This window comes from Pelodiscus sinensis, chromosome 25 (assembly GCF_049634645.1).
Source record: "Pelodiscus sinensis isolate JC-2024 chromosome 25, ASM4963464v1, whole genome shotgun sequence".
NCBI classification, from domain to species: Eukaryota; Metazoa; Chordata; order Testudines; family Trionychidae; genus Pelodiscus; species Pelodiscus sinensis.
The window spans coordinates 7141301-7158197 of NC_134735.1; the positions used below are offsets into that span (position 1 = coordinate 7141301).

The 16897-nt window shown below is 50.7% G+C and overlaps 1 protein-coding gene and 1 long non-coding RNA gene across 6 annotated transcripts in view; one reads left to right on the forward strand and one right to left on the reverse strand.

Moving 5' to 3' along the window:
• LOC142819957 (uncharacterized) overlaps window positions 1-16897 on the reverse strand; it is a 40321-nt gene that overhangs the window by 7584 nt on the left and 15840 nt on the right. Inside the window, exon 2 of one of the 2 annotated variants that reach the window (XR_012897647.1) lies at window positions 12496-12659. This is a non-coding gene — a long non-coding RNA (uncharacterized LOC142819957). Of the gene's footprint in view, window positions 1-68; window positions 12660-16897 lie in introns of those variants that run through there. The other variant, XR_012897648.1, reaches the window with a different exon arrangement.
• Window positions 1-16897, forward strand: part of TFAP2E (transcription factor AP-2 epsilon) — a 58355-nt gene that overhangs the window by 3132 nt on the left and 38326 nt on the right. For 2 of the 4 annotated variants that reach the window (XM_006125955.4, XM_006125956.4), the window contains exons 1-3: window positions 1083-1329; window positions 1756-2202; window positions 4318-4369. In XM_006125955.4, the coding sequence (XP_006126017.1) occupies window positions 1303-1329; window positions 1756-2202; window positions 4318-4369 (526 nt within the window). In that variant the 5' untranslated portion in view covers window positions 1083-1302. Of the gene's footprint in view, window positions 1-1082; window positions 1330-1755; window positions 2203-4317; window positions 4370-16897 lie in introns of those variants that run through there. The other 2 variants (XM_075909037.1, XM_075909038.1) reach the window with 1 other exon arrangement.

Genomic DNA, 16897 nt, shown 5'->3' on the forward strand with positions numbered 1-16897 from the left:
GTTGCCCGTTTATTTTCAGTCGCGCCCTGACCAGCGCTCATTCGTGAGTTTCCAAAGGGCGCAGAGGGAGCCGGGCGAGCAGGATCGATTGATTTCCGAGGCGGCCGCTGGGAACTGCGCTGCTCTTACGAGACAGAAATTAACACCTTGCTCGGGCTAATAAAATTAAACCTTAGAGCAACACAAACGTTTCCTTTAAACCTCGAGTCACCTCCACCCCGGCGTCTTCCCTCCCCTCCCCCCGGCCCAGCCTCCTCTCAGCCGTCTGAAATCGGTCTCTGCTCCCCTCCCCCACCAGCCCGCGGGAGATTGCGGACACCAGTGGACTCGAGAAAAAACAACAAGAGATGCAAAGCAGTTTTGCAGCCTGCTTGGAAGCCGCAAGGGTTGGGATTCACCGGCGCCCGCCGCAAAACCCGGGGCTGGTTCTTGACCGGGGAGGACTTTGTCGGTGAGTCTGGGCTCCGCACAGAGCGTGTAAGAACGGAACAAAACCGCAAAACCCGGATCCCAGGGCAAGCTGCGCAGAAAGGCGCCGCGAGCCTGCAAAGCCGCGCAGGAGACAACCCAGTGGTTCCAAATCCAGATGAGAGGAAGAGTTAATGAGGCGTCTGGAGTTACAGTCCCTGCTGCCTTTGGCTTGCTAGGGATCTTCCTTCTGCTGCCTCCTCTGTGCCCCCCCGAAAAAGAGACCAAAAGCGGGGGGTTTAGAAAGCACTAAGAAAAACGCTAAAAGCAAACTGCCTTTTGGCCAAACGGATTCTCTCTCTCCGCGTATGTGTGTGGATGGGTGTGTGGTGTGGTTTTAATCCAGATTCCGTTCAGTGTAAACGAATCTCTCCGGCTGAGAGACAAATCCACACCGATTTAAAAAAAGATTCTCTCCCTGAATGTCGTGATTGTTTAACCAAAAAAACAAAAACCAAAACCACAACCAGAAAGAGACACCAAAGTCTCCCCGTCCATGAACTCGAAGGGAAGCGGCTCTGTCTCTTTAACGCGCGCGCCCGGCGCGTCCTGCGCGCGCCCGGCGCTATAACTGGCGTGCATGGAGTTGGTCTGGGCTCAGAGGGAGACGGAGTGGGAGATGGGAGCCATCTGAAATACTTGGAAACGGAGCGATTTGGGTAATTTAAAGGAACAAAGCCACCCGCTTAGCTCTCCCCCGCTGGATCTGGGATTTTCCTCCATGGAGCTGCGGAGCTGCGCCCGATTTTAAAGGATTGCGACCGGGGGTTTCTTTTATCCCGCCGCCTCTCTACTTTGGCACCGTCCTGCAGGGTCCCCCCCCCCCCTGCACAGATGTTAGTTCACACTTATTCCGCCATGGTAAGTTGGAAGGAGAGGGGGGAAGGGGAGTCCCTCCCCAGCCACTTGTCCAAGGAGCCCCCCAGAGCGGTGAAGGCAGACCGCCGGGCCCCTGCGAGGGGAAAGGGCTTTCGCCCTGTATCGCTCAGCGCTGGGGCGGGTGGGGATGAACCTCAGCTCCCAGCGGAGCAGGGAAGTGGAGGCTGGAGCGAGGACCTGCCCGGCCAGGGAGAGGAATCTGCGGCGAGTCGGGGCCCCCCACGTTCGTGTCCCGCTGCGCTGCGTGGCGGCTCCTCTCCCTGCCAAGGGCGGACAGCGGATTCCTCGCCCCGTGGCGGCCCTGCCAGGCCGGGGGCTTTGCCCGGGGCTTGGGGACTTTCTCTGCGCCCAGAGCCGGGCCCCTAGCTCCGCCTGACCGGCCTCTTTCTTCTCCCTCTGCCTCCGCAGGACCGTCCCGATGGGCTGAACGGGGCCTCCACCGGCGGCCGCCTTTCCCAGCTCTCCTCCCTGAACCAGGCGGCTTACTCCTCGGCCCCGCCGCTCTGCCACACGCCGGCCTCGGACTTCCAGCCCCCCTACTTCCCGCCGCCCTACCCGCAGCCCCCCATGGCCTACTCGCAGAGCCAGGAGGCCGGCTACCCGCACCTGGGGGATCCCTACAGCACCATCAACCCCATCCACCAGCACCAGCAAGCCGGCTGGCACTCGCAGCGGGCCCGGCAGGAGGAAGCCGGACTGCTCTCGCAGACTCACCGGGCGCTGAGCCTGGATCCCCGCCGGGAATACCCGGGGGTCCCCCGCCTGCTGCACGGGCTGGCCGATGGGGGCCACGGGCTCGGAGACGGGCCGCTGGGCCTCCACGGACTCGGACATCCCAGCCTCGAGGACATCCAGGTACCTGGCGGGCTCGCCAGAGCTGGGGCGGGGGTGGCATCCGAGCACTTAACTGCCCCACGCACAGTACAACCTCGGGGGCCGCGTAGGGGCGCGGGGCGCACCCCAGGGAACCTGGCTGGCGGGGACTAAGCAGCCTTTGTCGGCTGGGACCGCTCCGTTCCCCCCAGTGCCCAGATGCCAGCTGACTGCCTGATCCCCTTTGCTTCCCCCCTCCCCTCTGCGTAGCCTTTCCGGGGAATTCCGAGGGGGGACAGGGAGTGGGGCAAAGCGATTAACAGGGGAAGGGGGTTATTCAAAAGGGGGGGCTGACGGGGAGCCCCTTTGTCTGAGAGAGGCTGTTCGGAGGGGGGTGTCAGTTCACCCTAAAAGTGCCCCTCGCTGCTCATCACTCCGGGGTGAGCGGGCGACTTGTAATTGGGTTTGTCAAGGCGGAGAGCGACCCCCCAAAGTGATGCGAGAAAATGCCCGGCTGGTATTTCAGAGCCGAAAAGACTCCATTCTGCGGTAACCCGGGTTAGGACCTTCCCGCTTGGGGTAGGGGGAATTTTCCCTTTCCAAACGGACGGGCCCGGGTCTCAAAGGGCAGCTGTGCCTTGTTTCTCTTCGCACCGCTCCTTTCCCACGCGGCGTCGTTTGGGTTTCTTTTTAAATAAAAATAAGAATAGCATGGGGAGGTTGGCCCCCGAATTGTGGTTTCTTTAGTGTCGGGGAGGACAGAAGGACACATTTCTGTTTCCAAATGGGAAGGAAGAGGGGTTGCTTTGCAAACGCGCTACTTTATTTTGGGGATCTTTGCTGTAAATTCTGGATTGGCTGCAAATCAAATCCAAGGCTCTCCTTCCCAATCCCTTTTCCTGGATTTGCGCCTCCGCCCAAATTCTGCCCGCTTTTGCCCCCTAAAGAAACTAGATTTCCCTTCTGCGATCTAACATGAAATGTTTTCTAACTTTTGAGCAGCGCGATGTTTTCATTGTATACAGTGATATTAGCCGCAGAAGGACTCGGGGGGACGAAACCGATATTTACAAAGCATTGTTTAACTGTTTGAAAAGAAGGGGCGAAACACTAGCTTGTTTATAAAGGACAGAAATTTAGTCATCCCCTTCGCTTTTATTCAATTATGTCACAGCGATGCTTTCATTGGGCCATCAAAGAGACAAACAGTTAAAGAGCATAGAAAAGGAATAGTGGCACTTTTATTGGCTCGCCTTCCCAAGTGTCTCGTATGAGTTCAAGTTAATATTTGTAGTTTCGCATCGTTTTCTTCATTCGCGGCTAGCAGAGGTGCAAGAGTTTTGTAGAGAGCTTCAATTACTTACGTAAAAACCCCAAACATACAAAAAACCCCACCCCGTTTCGTGTTTTGTTAATATCCACGTGCTTTTTATTTCGGGATTTGCCCACGCGTGAGCAACGGGACATATGGAGAAAGAAATAATTATGCGCAGAGACTAAAAAACGCCCATTAAAAATATTTAATCCCCAGTTCAAGCGATCTTTGTTTTAATTTTAAGGAGCCATCTATTCTATTAAGAGAAGTCGGTCCAATCAAAAAATATGGCCTCGCTTTTCTGGTCTCTCTTCATAGCCTGAAACCACGCTGCGCACAACCTCCTTCGCGATCCCCCTTCCAGCTTGGATTTTTTTTTTTCTCCGTCTGCCGCTTGGAGGCAATTGCAAACTGCCCCCCTCCAAATAAACCCCCTGCCTGGAATTAGCTCACGAGTTAGCTGAAACGATTCTTCCTCTCCCCAAGAGATTGGGGCCGTAAATTCTAACGCGAAAGTCTGTGCGTGGCTAGCAAGAAAGACCAGACCTAGTTTCTTGCCCTCTGTAACAAAACAAAACAAAACAAAACAACCCTAAAGTTGGTTTCAATCTGATGAAATAGCCCGGGTGGTTGTTCCGGGGAGCTGCACGAATCCATTTGCAAGCTCACTCTATTTAAGGGTCTGCTGGATCTCATTCGATCTTTATTTCCATACCCCCCCCCCCGGGAAGCCCAAATCTCTGCCGCTGGGGTGTGTGTGTGTGGGGGGGGATGGGGCCCGCACCTTGGGGTCTACCCTAGAAAAAGCAGCACCCTGATATTTTTGCCTTGCGTGTTTTCAGGCGGTGGATGAGGCGGGGCTGAATTTACTGGATCAGTCGGTGATCAAGAAAGGTAAGCGGACCTCCCCTGCCAACAGGGGCTGCAACGAACGGTTGATGAGGAGCCCCGCAGCGGGGCAATTGGACCCCGGGGGAGGGGGGAACCCGCCATCTCTGACGCTGCCTAGGGTTTGAAGCAGCCGGGTTTGCTCCAGAGGCGCGCTCCGGGTCCCTCTCCGCGTTATGGGGTCCGGTCCCTCCCTGTATCTTTTTTTTTTTCTAACGACTCCCCTAAAACACAGCTCGCGCCGCTCAGGGACGAGCTGCCAATCCGGGCTGCTTGCTCCAATTTCCGGACTCGGGGCCTGATCCAATCTCCGGTGTCTCGCAGAGACCCTCGGTTTTTCCTATTAAAAGTAATTACTTCGGGGCCTGCCCGGCGTTCAAATGCATCCTCTCTGCCTCTGGATATTTACTGCCTCATAAAGCACTAACAATGTCAGCGCTCACAGGGGCAGGAGAAACCTGGGGCGGGGGGGCTGGTGAACTGGAATCTGCCCCCCCCCCCTTGCACACTCCGCCAAACCCGCGTGGCCCTGCCTCGCTGGCTCCATACGCTGGAGCCTGGGGGGAAGGCCCCGGGTCCGGATCTTCCAGGAGTAGGAAGAAGCGAGCAGGGGAGGGTGTCTGTGTTGTGTTAAGCCGGGTGCGTCTCTCCCGAAGCAAGGAGCTGGCGTAAGGCGATTCGGCCTCTCTCCAGATCCGGGCCATGGGGCCCGGCTGGGGCTGACAACCGAGGGCTCTTTTAATCGGCCTCCTTCGGCCCAGGTATCTTTCCTAAACCAGAATCAGACAGCGCGGGTGCGCCTGTTCTGGGGTGCTCCGCAGCCCCCCTCTGAACGGGCCCCCGGCGAGCTGGCCAGGTTGGGGCCTGATCCAAAGCCCGTGGAAAAACTTCCAGGGATTCCGGTTGGCTTTGGATCGGCGCCTTCAGCAGCCAGGACCACCAGGGGCCAGTGCAGCAGGGCCCCGCTCCCCTAGAAAGCGGCAGCGTTCGTGGGGCCGATCTACTCCGGATTAGTCCTTGTCCTCCGCGCCTGCAGCTCCGGATCCAGGGCGCGCCCAGCGCTTGGTGGGCTCCCCTTTGCTGAGCGAACCCGGAGCTGGGAGGGGGCAGAGTTTCCCTCCCTCTCTCTCCCCAGGAGAGTAAATAGAATTAGGAAAATATTTTTAAAAATAGACTCTGACTTGGGGAGTGGGGGGGAGGGGAGGTGTTCCAGCCGGGAGAGCTGCGCCGCGGTGGAATCCTTACAAACTTCGGCCATCGCTTCCCAAATTCAATCGGCCTTTGAGTCTGTCAGAGCCTCACTCGGCCCCGTCTGCTGCGGGGCAGTGAAATGGAGCAACCAAGGAAGGACAGTTTAAAAAAACCAAACGAGTCGTGCAGGGTTGGAATCGCCGGGGGGGAGGGGGGGAGAGGGAAGGGGACAGAGGCATAAGAAAGAAAAGGGACCAGCTGGTTTCTCAGAGCCCTTCAGCTACCTCCCCAGGAGCCCGGCCCGCGTGTCCCGGCAGATGCCCCCCTGGGCTGCGTACCTGGGCCGGGTAAAAAACGTGCAGCGAGAGCAGCAAAACCGCAGGGGAAAAACTCGAACAAACGAAACATTCGGTTTGATTCACAACGGCTCGCGTCTGCACGGGGGGCTTGGATTAGAGTCGGCCCGGCGTGCGTCTCTTTGTCCTTCGCCTTCTTCCTCCCCCCCCCCCCCAATAGTATTCCTGCCTTACAAGGGGTGATGGAAAAATCTAGCTCTAGGTCCCTATGAGCGTGGGATGTGCCCCTTGTCCAAGGCCAAGTCACAGGCCAGTGGCGTAGCCAGGGTGAGCAGCCAGACTCCGGAGTAAGGCGCTCCGGAGTACAACTTTTCCAACCAGGAATCTAGGAGAGGCCGCGGCCCAGTGACACTTGCTTGTTCGGAAGCTCCTAGGCCAAGCCGAGCTGTGCCATGCGGGCAGCGCTCAGAGTCGGGCTTATGCGTTCTGGGCAGCGTTTGGCCAGCTCCCAGCCGCTCACGTGGGCTCAGGGCAGTACCCACTGGGCTGGGAGCTGAAGGGAGACCAGCATGGAGCCTGGAGGTCCGAGGGGGAAGGGAGGGAGGGAAACCTCCAGGTTATTTCCACCTTGCTCTGGGGGAAAGCCGGAAACTCAGAGCCAAGCCTGTTTCTCCCAAGAGTGCGCCCAGGAGGCTGGCGAGGCTGCTGAGCCAGCAGGCCGTGGGGTGTCAATTAGACAACTCCAAAATAACCCCTGTCCTATGACAGCAGGCCTCGGAGGAGCCCCACCTATGCGAGGGGTGTTAGCCCGTCCCGCACTGTTCATCAACCTCCCCTCCTCTTCAGTGTGCGTGGCCAGGGAATGCAGGCTCGGGCCGGGCCCGGGGCAGACTTGCTCCATGCAGGACTGGGCGCGTAGTTTGCAAACTGTTCCGGGAACTTGGCGGTCTCTGGAGCCCGGCCGGTGCTGTGCGGAACCCAGCTGTAATTAGAGCCAAGCCGTGAGCTCACCGGTTATTTCTCCCACAGACTAAAATATCTGCGGAGAGGGTGGTATGTGCTCCCATTTTGGAAACTGCCGCATTCATCCCATGGACCCTACCGGCTCCGAGGGGGGCTTTATGGTTAAACCCAGGCTAAAGCAACTTTTAAAAATAAAGTGCCGCGTTTGCATTCCTGCCCCTCCCCCAAACAATCTACCCCAAAGTCATTGCACAGTAATAGGCAGCAAAACGCTTTCCAGCAGTGACACTGGGGACTTCAGGGGCTGGCTTCGTATTTTCAACAGTTCATTGCGAGTTGATGGCGCTGCGCCGCGCAATTTGATTTCGGGATCCTAGCATCTGGGTCACACGCCACATACCCTCCTTCCCCCATGCACCTTCATCAAACCAGATGAAAGCGGGAGGAATTCCTGGGAAGCTATTTGAATAAAAAAACAAAGAGCAGCGACAATTAATTACCGCGCTGTATTTTGGAACGAGCCTTCTTCTAACGAATGCAAAATAAAAGGCATTAACAACTGTGACTGCAAACTACCCAGCTTTGATTTTAGACAGCAGACTCCTCGCTCCGCTTTTAAAACGCGACTCCCTCCGGAAGAGCCGAATGCACTGGCTTTTCTTTTTGTTGCCAATCTGTCCTAGTGAGGCCAAATCCCAGACCGGAGCCAACATTTTTCTGGGTGCGTTTCTGTTGATTTCGGACTCAGTCGGGGTTTAGACTAGAAAGGTGTTTGCAGAGGGAGAAAGGGGTCCGGCTGGGTCCCGCATTCTTGCAGAGGGAGCAAATGGTCCTTGGCAGAGGAGAGTGAATGCGATTGAAGAACCTGGTTGATTCCCCCTTTCCCCACTAGGAAATCGTTTCTCTTGTTCATGAAATTATCCGGGCATGTGCCACACGGGGTGAGGTTCTTGCTTCGCATTGCACTGGGGCGCTTTGGGGAGGAGGGGGACTCGAACGTGAAGCAGGTAACCGGGGTGAGAACGACCGTCTCCAAACGGGCAGGCAGTGAAACGTGACGAATAGCGGAGGGGAGGCAGGACATGACTGAATCTCGGGAGGAAGGATCAGTCCTCCCCGCGGCATAGGCTCGCTTTCCATCTGCCCTCCCTGCGCGTCCCGGCTGACACTCTGGGCCAGTCGCGGTGGGATTTGCAGAACCGGCCCCAGACAATTCCCTCGACTTCAGCCACTTGCACTTGAATGAGCCCGGTCGTCGGGGGGAAGGACTGATCAGCCAGAAACTCAGGCCGGGCCCCGGCGGGCGATTGTCTCCCTGGGCGCAGGAGAAAAGTAGGGTGGGAAAAGCAGAGGCACCTCCCCGGGCAGGCAGGAGCCGCGGGTCCCATGGGCAGGGAGAACTCTCCAGATAGGGCGAGTTTCCGAGGACAGTTGCGAGGTGCTGCTCCAGTTTCAAGTTGTTCTTTGCTTTGCTTTTCTTGCGCCTCCCCTCCTCCGAGTCCAGGAGACGCACAGAGTCCGGCATACAGGTGTCCGAGGAGGCTCAGGGGATGGAAAGGGCTCTCATAAAAACGCAGCTTCGAGACTATTTTCTCATCTTAGTTTGCAAACACCAGACCAAGACTGAAAAGCCCAGAGGCCGCGCAAGGGCGGGTGGCCTTTCAGGCCGGTCGGGGAAGCACTGGCCGTGCAAGTGAAAATCCCAGAGACCATGTCAAAGGCGACACAAAACCTCCAGCCCGGGGTGGGCTGTTAGCTCATCCGCGAATTACTTGCGCTGCTGTCAACCCGGCTAGCGAGAAGGCGCCGAAAAGCTGCGGGAGAGGAGAGGGCAGGTTTCAAATAGGAGCCCCGCAGATCTAGATGGGCCCGGAGATATTGATCCGGGGCCGCTCTTGTATGAGCCGCTCCCAGGTCCCGTAGGACCAGCCCTCGTTGGGGAGAGAGGCACGTGAAAAGCGAAGCGAGCTGCAAGCGAGTTGAGCCCAGTAAAGCGCATTTGAGCCCCACGAGGGCGGAGGGAAACTTGCCAGCGGATCCTTTGTAACCTTCCCAAACGAGGTTCGACCCCAATCCCACAGGCTGAGCCGTCAGTGGAGGCTGCGAGCGGGTTGTTTCCAAAGTCGGACAATCGCTCCGCGAAGGACGCGCTGAGCCCCGGGAGAGAAACCAGCGTGTGAACGAAATATTCCTACTGCCCGCTCCTTCGAAAGAGCCCTCTGGTTTTCTAGGCTTTTAAAGACAAGCCATGGCCAGCTGCCTCCCGTTAAAGAATTCAAATCGCCCCCCGCTCTGAACTCCAAACCCTTCCTCCCGGTCCAAAGACGGAACCGAAATTGTGCTTTGCTTGCAGCAGGGAAAATCAAGGCTGCTGGTTTTCAGCACAATGAGACCCGGGGAAATTCTCAGAACGGACAGCAGAATGCAGCCCCTAGATTAACACCACCTGCAGAGGCAACCCTGGGTTTCTTGGTTTGTGTTTAATGCATTTTATTCCCTGTTTTAGACGTCCAGGGAAATTGATTGCAATAATGACAGTCAAATAAACGCGAGCCATAAATATAGGCGAGCATAAAGTGTGTGTGTGTGTGTGTGTGTGTGTGTATACACACACACACACACACACACACACACACACACAAAACGAGTTCCCGGTGTCACTGAGAGAGTGTCTTTCATCATTTTCTGCTGACTTTCCCCTACCTGTTCGCTATCCCGTCTGCTTGCAAACAAAGCTCCGTGGTTAAATAGCCCAACTCCGTAAAATATTTTTCTAATAAAAAACTCCATCGGAGTATCGCGGGGAGCGTTACACCATGATCGATTGATGCGGCTGCCCGGGATAATAGCTTGTATGAAATATTCAAGCCTTGCTCTTGGCTCCCCTTCGCAAACAGATGTAGATGCAAAGAGCAGTTTAACCACTGATAGGTGTAGCCATTACACCAGGCCCAGGGACACAGCCGCGGATCTATTAAAAGGCTTCGTGGTGACGGGGAATACGGGCAGTTGCAGGTTTCTGAAGCTAGCTCCGAAGGATGCAAAAGCTTCTGAGATAACGACACCTGATAACAGCTGAGTGACAAGTGAACTAGGGTAATAAGGGGAGGCCTCCTGCTGAGGCAGAACACCAGTGAAGTTAATGGGAGTTTTGCCTGAGTAAAGACTGAGGAGTTGGGGTCTGATTCACCAGTGCCCTCCACTTCTGGACAATCATTTGCACTAGTGCAAAGTGGGTGTAAACCCCTACCAGATCAGAGGGGTAGTATCTTACACTAATGTTGCACTGGTGTAAATAATTCTATTATACTAGACATAGACTAGAGCAATGGAGAAATCAGGCCTATTATTTATATACTCCAACCTCCATAATCCAGGTTTCCATGATCTGGGGGAAGTGGCTCTGCACTACTGTTCCCCCCCACTCTCCGGGCTGGTGGAACAGCAGTACAGTAAAACACTGGTGAGCCCCTGCACTGCTACCCACAGCGTGCTCCTGCACCACGCTTCCTCCCTCCTGCACCCTCACCCCCAGCACACTTCATTGTTGTGAACACTCATGGTCTGGAAAATTCCATAATCCAGTATAGCCTATTTCCCAAAATTGTCGGATTAAAGAGGTTCAAGTGTACTGTATTTTAAGAAGAAAGGGTGTGTGTGTGTGGGGGGGGGGGGTGACTCTTGGACCCAGTTTCTGATCTTAATGTCACCAACTGAAATCTAGAGTAACTCTCTGAAATTAACAGAGATCAGAATATTTTCTTACTGGGTCTAATCTTGCAATCTTTACACAGGCAAAGCTCCAATCAACATCAATGGTATAGGGATGGTAGTCATTACATAGTAAAAAAAAAATCATGGTACATTACAGTACCCTTTACAGGAAACAATGTTATTCTATAATATAATTTAATTGCAGAAGGCATTTCAGTGAAGCATTAACAACCATAATTATTTTAGCTTTAATTAGAACACATAAGAGGCATTTCATTAAATACCATTGCATGAGAAATCGTTACAACAGGCTCCACTGTGTGCTTGTGCTCTCATTACAAATAAGTGTTTTGCTGCACATTTGCTTTTTTGCCTGTGCCAAAAGCATCAAAGATAACAGTTTTAAAATATGCTTCAATGAGAATACAAGTCTGGAAAGTGGGGCTGTAATTATAGTGTGTGAAGGGAGGGTGTTCCCCTCTTCCCTTGTCAAAATGTATGATTATTTAGAAAAATCTCTGTCTCCCAAATTGGAATGATCATTATTGTTACAGAGCCAGGCTTGCATCCTGAAGATTTTGCTGTGTGTCAAAGAAAAAAAAAAAAAATTGAGAAGCAGAGGCAAGTACATACAAGTCTTCTGCAACCTCAGTCCCAGCAGATAATTTCCAATCTGATTTCTCTTAGAGCAAAGGTAGTATAAAGATGCACAGTATGTTTTGAAGAGAAGTCAGGGTTGTTGTTGTTTTATTTACTCTTCGTAGTATCTTTAAAGTCTTGCACACAATTTCCAGATCTCTCCGTATGTACATACTGAACTTGTTGTGTTGGAGCTGCTTGGGAAGTTGATAAATGAGAGTGCAGGGTGTGCAAACCAAACCGATCATCTCTAGCCACATTTCCAGAACATTTCGGTGGCTCTGCAATAACACAGTCCACATTGTTGCGTTATGATGGAAGGAAGCAGTTGGGGAAACTTTTACGTGAGCAGGAGCTGCAAACGTGTGACTGAAAAAGATCTACTTGGTGGGAACAAAAACAAAATCATGCCCAGCTTTCCTCCATGGCCCTAATGTTATAGGGATCTTTCCGTCTGCCCAGGAACCATATTTTTCAACAGAGAAAGAAAGACAACCAGCCTTTTAAACCTAGGGAGCGATCCTGCCTTCCTTAGCACAACAGAATTCTGCCAGAGTAAGAGCCCCAGGATTGCCATGTGTCATGGGGAAGTTTTTAAAACACAGAAAGATCTCCCTCATTTTCAAGGTAATCAGGCTGGAATGCCTTCTGGTGCAGCTGGCCAGCAAAAGGCCCATGGGCTAAAAACAGTGCCTATGCATCCTGCTGTGGTGGGGAGGTCACCCTATGGGCCAGACCTTGAAAACTCTTATTACAAAGTGTACATTGGCTTTACTAGCCAATGGGGCTTCTGACAGTGCTTCATGTTATGTTCCCTAGTTACTGTTTGCAGGATCAGGCCCTATACTTTTCTCCTGGTGCTCAGTCCTTTTACACTTGGAGGTTTGCAGTAACTCCTCATTGGACACAGACCTAGTAGGGCGCAGGAGGCGTGTGAGTCATACAGCTATATAATGTCTGTTTTTCCTTTTTTGATTAACACCACCTATAAGAATGGACATATTTTGATTTAACAACAAACCAGGGCCGGATTCTTCTCTGACTGAAATCGGTGGCTAAGATTTCATTCCCATCAGTGGGAGCCTATCAGCCCTTTAAAGTTGTTCAGAGTTTATATCTACAGCAATAGTTAATGGTATGTTAATCCTCAAATGACTGGCCATTCTGCTCTGCATGTCTGAAGGGAAGGTATGTTTTTGCATTGAGAGCCAGGAGTTTCTAGTCAATAGTAAATAAACAGTGGAGCTTTTAACTGGAAGGAGGTAGAATTAATTACCTTGCAGCCTTATTTATTTTGATGTGATATTGCATCATTCTTTCTTCACTCACCTCTGCTTACTTCAAAGTCAAATCTGGAAGCCTTTGCTCCTGTAGGTAAAACTCCCAGTTAAGTCTTGTGCATAAGAGTGGGGTTGCTGTTTTTATTCACTAGAACACTGGCACATACTGTTGCATTTTCTCTGAGAGATCCATCCTTCCCTGCCCTGGGATCACTGAAAGAATGAATTATAATTACAATTAAAAAAAACACCTCCTGCACAAATTCCAAATGTTTTACAGTCTGGTAGTAAAAGGTATATGATGAACAGATTTATAGTGGGGATTTCTCATTACATTTCTCTGCTAGATGTGAATGGGTGAATGTAAAGAACACCCAGTTTTGCAACAAATTGCACTTTAATCTTGATACATCAGGCAAGTTAACCCAAAACTTCCTCACAGTGTATCTCTCTGGCACAAATCTAATATAAATCTTTACAGGTGAAAAGGGGGGAAAAACCTATCTAGGTGCTCAGACATGGTCAACAAAGCATCCAGCATCCACCCCATAATCTCTACAGTGACCTTTTCCCATCTTTATCAGGAAGTTTTTCATGCCCCGAGCTATTAAATCATTTTACTGCAGCCAACTACAGAAAATTTGAGCAAAAAAAAGGGACGGCAAAATATTAAGAGACCTCTATAACTTTCCCAACAAAGACCTCTGATACTTATAAACAGTAGCTCTGCCTGTTTAGTCTGTCACCTTGGGTGTCCCTAGGGTACATTATGCCTCGTCTCTTTAGTACAGTGACTGTAATTATAGATCTGGCTGGAGCAGATCCATATTCCCTTTGCACAAATTGATACTAACATTGAGTGACTGAGATTTAATGCAATCTGTTCAACAATGGAGTAAAACAGCAGCAAAAGGCAGTTATTCAATATTGCAGACATCTTGTTCAGATATTTGCCACAGCAGGTATGGTCACAACTGAGGAGATTTCATTTAGTCCCAGGGTTTATTGCCAAAATATTTTTTTAACGTCAATAGTTTAGGTAGCTAGTGTCACCCTATACCATTTCATTTGTATGTAGCTTTAGGAGATGAAATAAGTGGTTTGATGTGAATCTGTTGTGTTTTCCCAGGCACACAGAGCTAACCATGTCTCCTTCTGTCTAAGTGGCTTTTATGTAAGAATAAGAAAAGCAGCAAAGAAAGAACAAATATAAAGTGCGAGGGGGGGATGAGCCTAAGTCCCAGTAGCTCTCCACCTTGTGTATCATTAACCTATGTGCAAGCAGGGATAAAACACTGCTGTTTGATTTGGTGGCATTTTAACCCAGTTGCACACCCTTTACACAGATGTAATGGATTGCACAGAGTGGAAGATCAGTCCGGAGTGTGTGACTCACTCCACATCATTCTGCCTCTGAAAGGAAACTCAAAATGACAGCTGCCAAGCAGCAGACAGGGAGACTCCTTTACATTTAAAGGTGTAGTATATATAAAGCAAAACAACACTATTCCTTTCAATTACGTATCTCTGTACCCCATAGCCGTCAGGGCTGGAGAATTTAGGGCCAGATTTTGTTTTGATTCCGCTCTTTCAGCATGGCAGCAGGTTAGGGATTTGCGCCTGCAAGAACATTCAGCTGTTTGTGGAGATATTATAGCAGGAGGAACAATTTATTCTGTAAATGGAGGAGCCTCTTTGCTTTTCACAAATCATCTGTGAGCAATTTACAATGTTCTCATATTCATTCTTTATTTGGAATTATTCCCTGGGTGATTTCTATGGATAATTCCTGGGTCTGTAGATTGTTCAAGAGCACTTTGTTGTTGCGACTATTCAGAAGTCACTGTGTAGATTAGTTTTGATGGGTCATATAGGATCATATCGGATTGCTTCTATTCCCTCACTGGATAAACAGAACTCTTAGCCAGATTTTGGGTGTGAATATGCATTCAAAATTCACTTGCCACAAATATTCTCATAATTAGCTTAAATTTGCTGTTTCCACAGACATTTGTCCCAGTAAATGCATTTGCTAGAATCGTGGTGGGATGGAGCACAGGCATAGACTCACAAAATCTGTGAATAGCCAGAGAAATTTGTGAGGCATTTTCTGAATCCTAATGTAGGTGCTGGCATAGACCAACTTCCGTGGGCTTTTAGCTCAGATGCAGAAAGATTACAGGTCCATCTGCTCTGCAGACGAAGGCGTCACTGCAGTATGGGTAGGCACAGCCACACTAGCTTTAATCTAGCAAGGATATGGCAGCACAGATCCCGCGACATGGGCCAGCAACCTGAGTACATACCCACAGGCCCCCGCAGGTTGTACTGTGTGGCTAGCCTGTGCCAAAGCTACATCCACCACTGTTCCCTACACCAGCTAGATTGCTAGGCTGACGTGTCAATCCATGTTGTAGTCACACCTGCGTTTGCAGTGTAGCCATTCTCTAAGTGACTCGCCCAAGGTCACAGAGGCCTGGTCTATGCTACATGGGAAGGACAAAGTAAGATACACAACTCCAGCTATGTCAATTACATAGCGTTGACATATCTTAAATCCCTGTCCACACAGTGGGAGGTCAACGAGAGCAAACGTTCCCATCAGCTTCCCTTACTCCTCGCAAGGAGCAGGAGTACTGGCACCAATGGGGTGCCCTCTGAGTTTACTCCAGCGGTTCTATACTACACCTGCTAAATCAAACCCCGGAAGATCGACCGTGGCAGTGTCAATCTTCTATGTAGTATAGATGTGCCCTCAGTGATTTGCCCAAGGTCACACAGGAAGCCTGTGATGGGAATTAAACCAAGGTCTTCTTAGGGGCAGGCTAGTGATCCAACCATTGGACCATCCTTCCTCCTCATTGCAAACATGGTAAGAGATAAGAATAACAGGAGAAAAATTCAGAACAAAATATGTAAAACCTTAAATCACTAAATCAGGGTTCTATAGATATTTCAACTATTCCACACATGCACAATCTCCACTCCCTGCCATGCACCTGTTATGCATCCTCTTGTTAGAAAGTGCTTTAGAAATGCCTCTTTTCCATATCCATTTTTCAGAGAAAGCCTTAACTGAGAAGGGGAATATATTTTTCCCCAGTACTGTTATTTAACCAGAACAGTCAAACAATCCCTCTGAGTTCACGGTAAGAATTTAGTTTAGGGCTTGGCTGCCCTGATGGATTGAACTCAATGGCATTTTCTGCTCTTTCACCTGCTCTCGTTGTGTCTTTGAGGCGTGAGACAGCTGCTCACACTCTGACATTAAAAAGCATCTTCAGACAAACAGCTATATGGGAGGCACAACACATTTCCAAAACCAGACAGCGGGAGCTCAAAGCAGGGTCGCTTAACCAGGCTTCACTGTGCTGTCTTTTAGAAGGTGGAGAGAAGTGTTCTTCTGCATGTGAAAGTTGCGTGTGGTGCCACTGAGTTTTACATTGAACGGCTGCCATTTGAGCTCAGAAGTCAGGAGGTTTATTTGGTTGTCACATTCACGCCCTTTCTGGAATGTTTGAAACTTTATGATAAAGCCTTTTTGTTCAGTAGAAAACCTAGATCTCCTAGGTACCTTAGCGCCTTTAAGATACATATCCATTGTGAGACCAGCAGAGGGCACGTCTGCCTGAAAAGCTACGGCATGGTCATGGTGGTCATGGTGGTCTGGCAAATGGGTGCTTACAGGCAGCAGTGAGGCGGAACAGAGAGAGTACTGAAAGAGAGCTTAGATGTCAACAGTGCAATGCAATCTTATAAATAAACAGTTTGGCTTTGGTGCTTCATAATTCTTAAGTATCAGCGAAATGCATCCAATGTAAATAGCTATTTGCATCCAATGCATTTATAGACTAAGGGTCTGAAGGAAGAGGTAAATCTTCCCTTGATATCAGAGGCAGCAGGATCGGGCTCTTGCTGTCTTTATTCATGTATTTGAATTTGTTTGATTTGTCAGCTGAGGATATTTTGCTGTTGATAGCGGAGCGTCATAGCTCCAATCAGGATCAGGACCCCATAGTGTCAGGTAGTGTGGAGACATATTGGGAATGAAATTCAAATTTTCCTGGGGCTTTTCCTGTTTACCTGGAGAGCAGTAGAGGCGCAAGTTCTGGCCAAAGAGATCAGAGCAGGGAAATATGGGATGCCTCCTGGAGGCCAATAGCCTCAACTTTCACCAATGCTGCATCTACACTACTGTAAACTGAATCATGCAAGGTCAGGAACAGAGTTACTCATGAAATCAGGAGTAACCAACATCAGCTTCAGTGGCACTTAAGGTCAATGCGACAGGCTTGATAGCGTGGGTGCATTGTTTAGAAAATTGACCATATGCAGTTAAATTCAATGTAAAGTCCCAGTGTGCACCAGGTCATAGAAACTAAGTTCCTACCTCAAAGAGCTTAGAGTCTAAGGCTATGTCTAGACTACAACCCTCTGTCAAAAGAGAGATG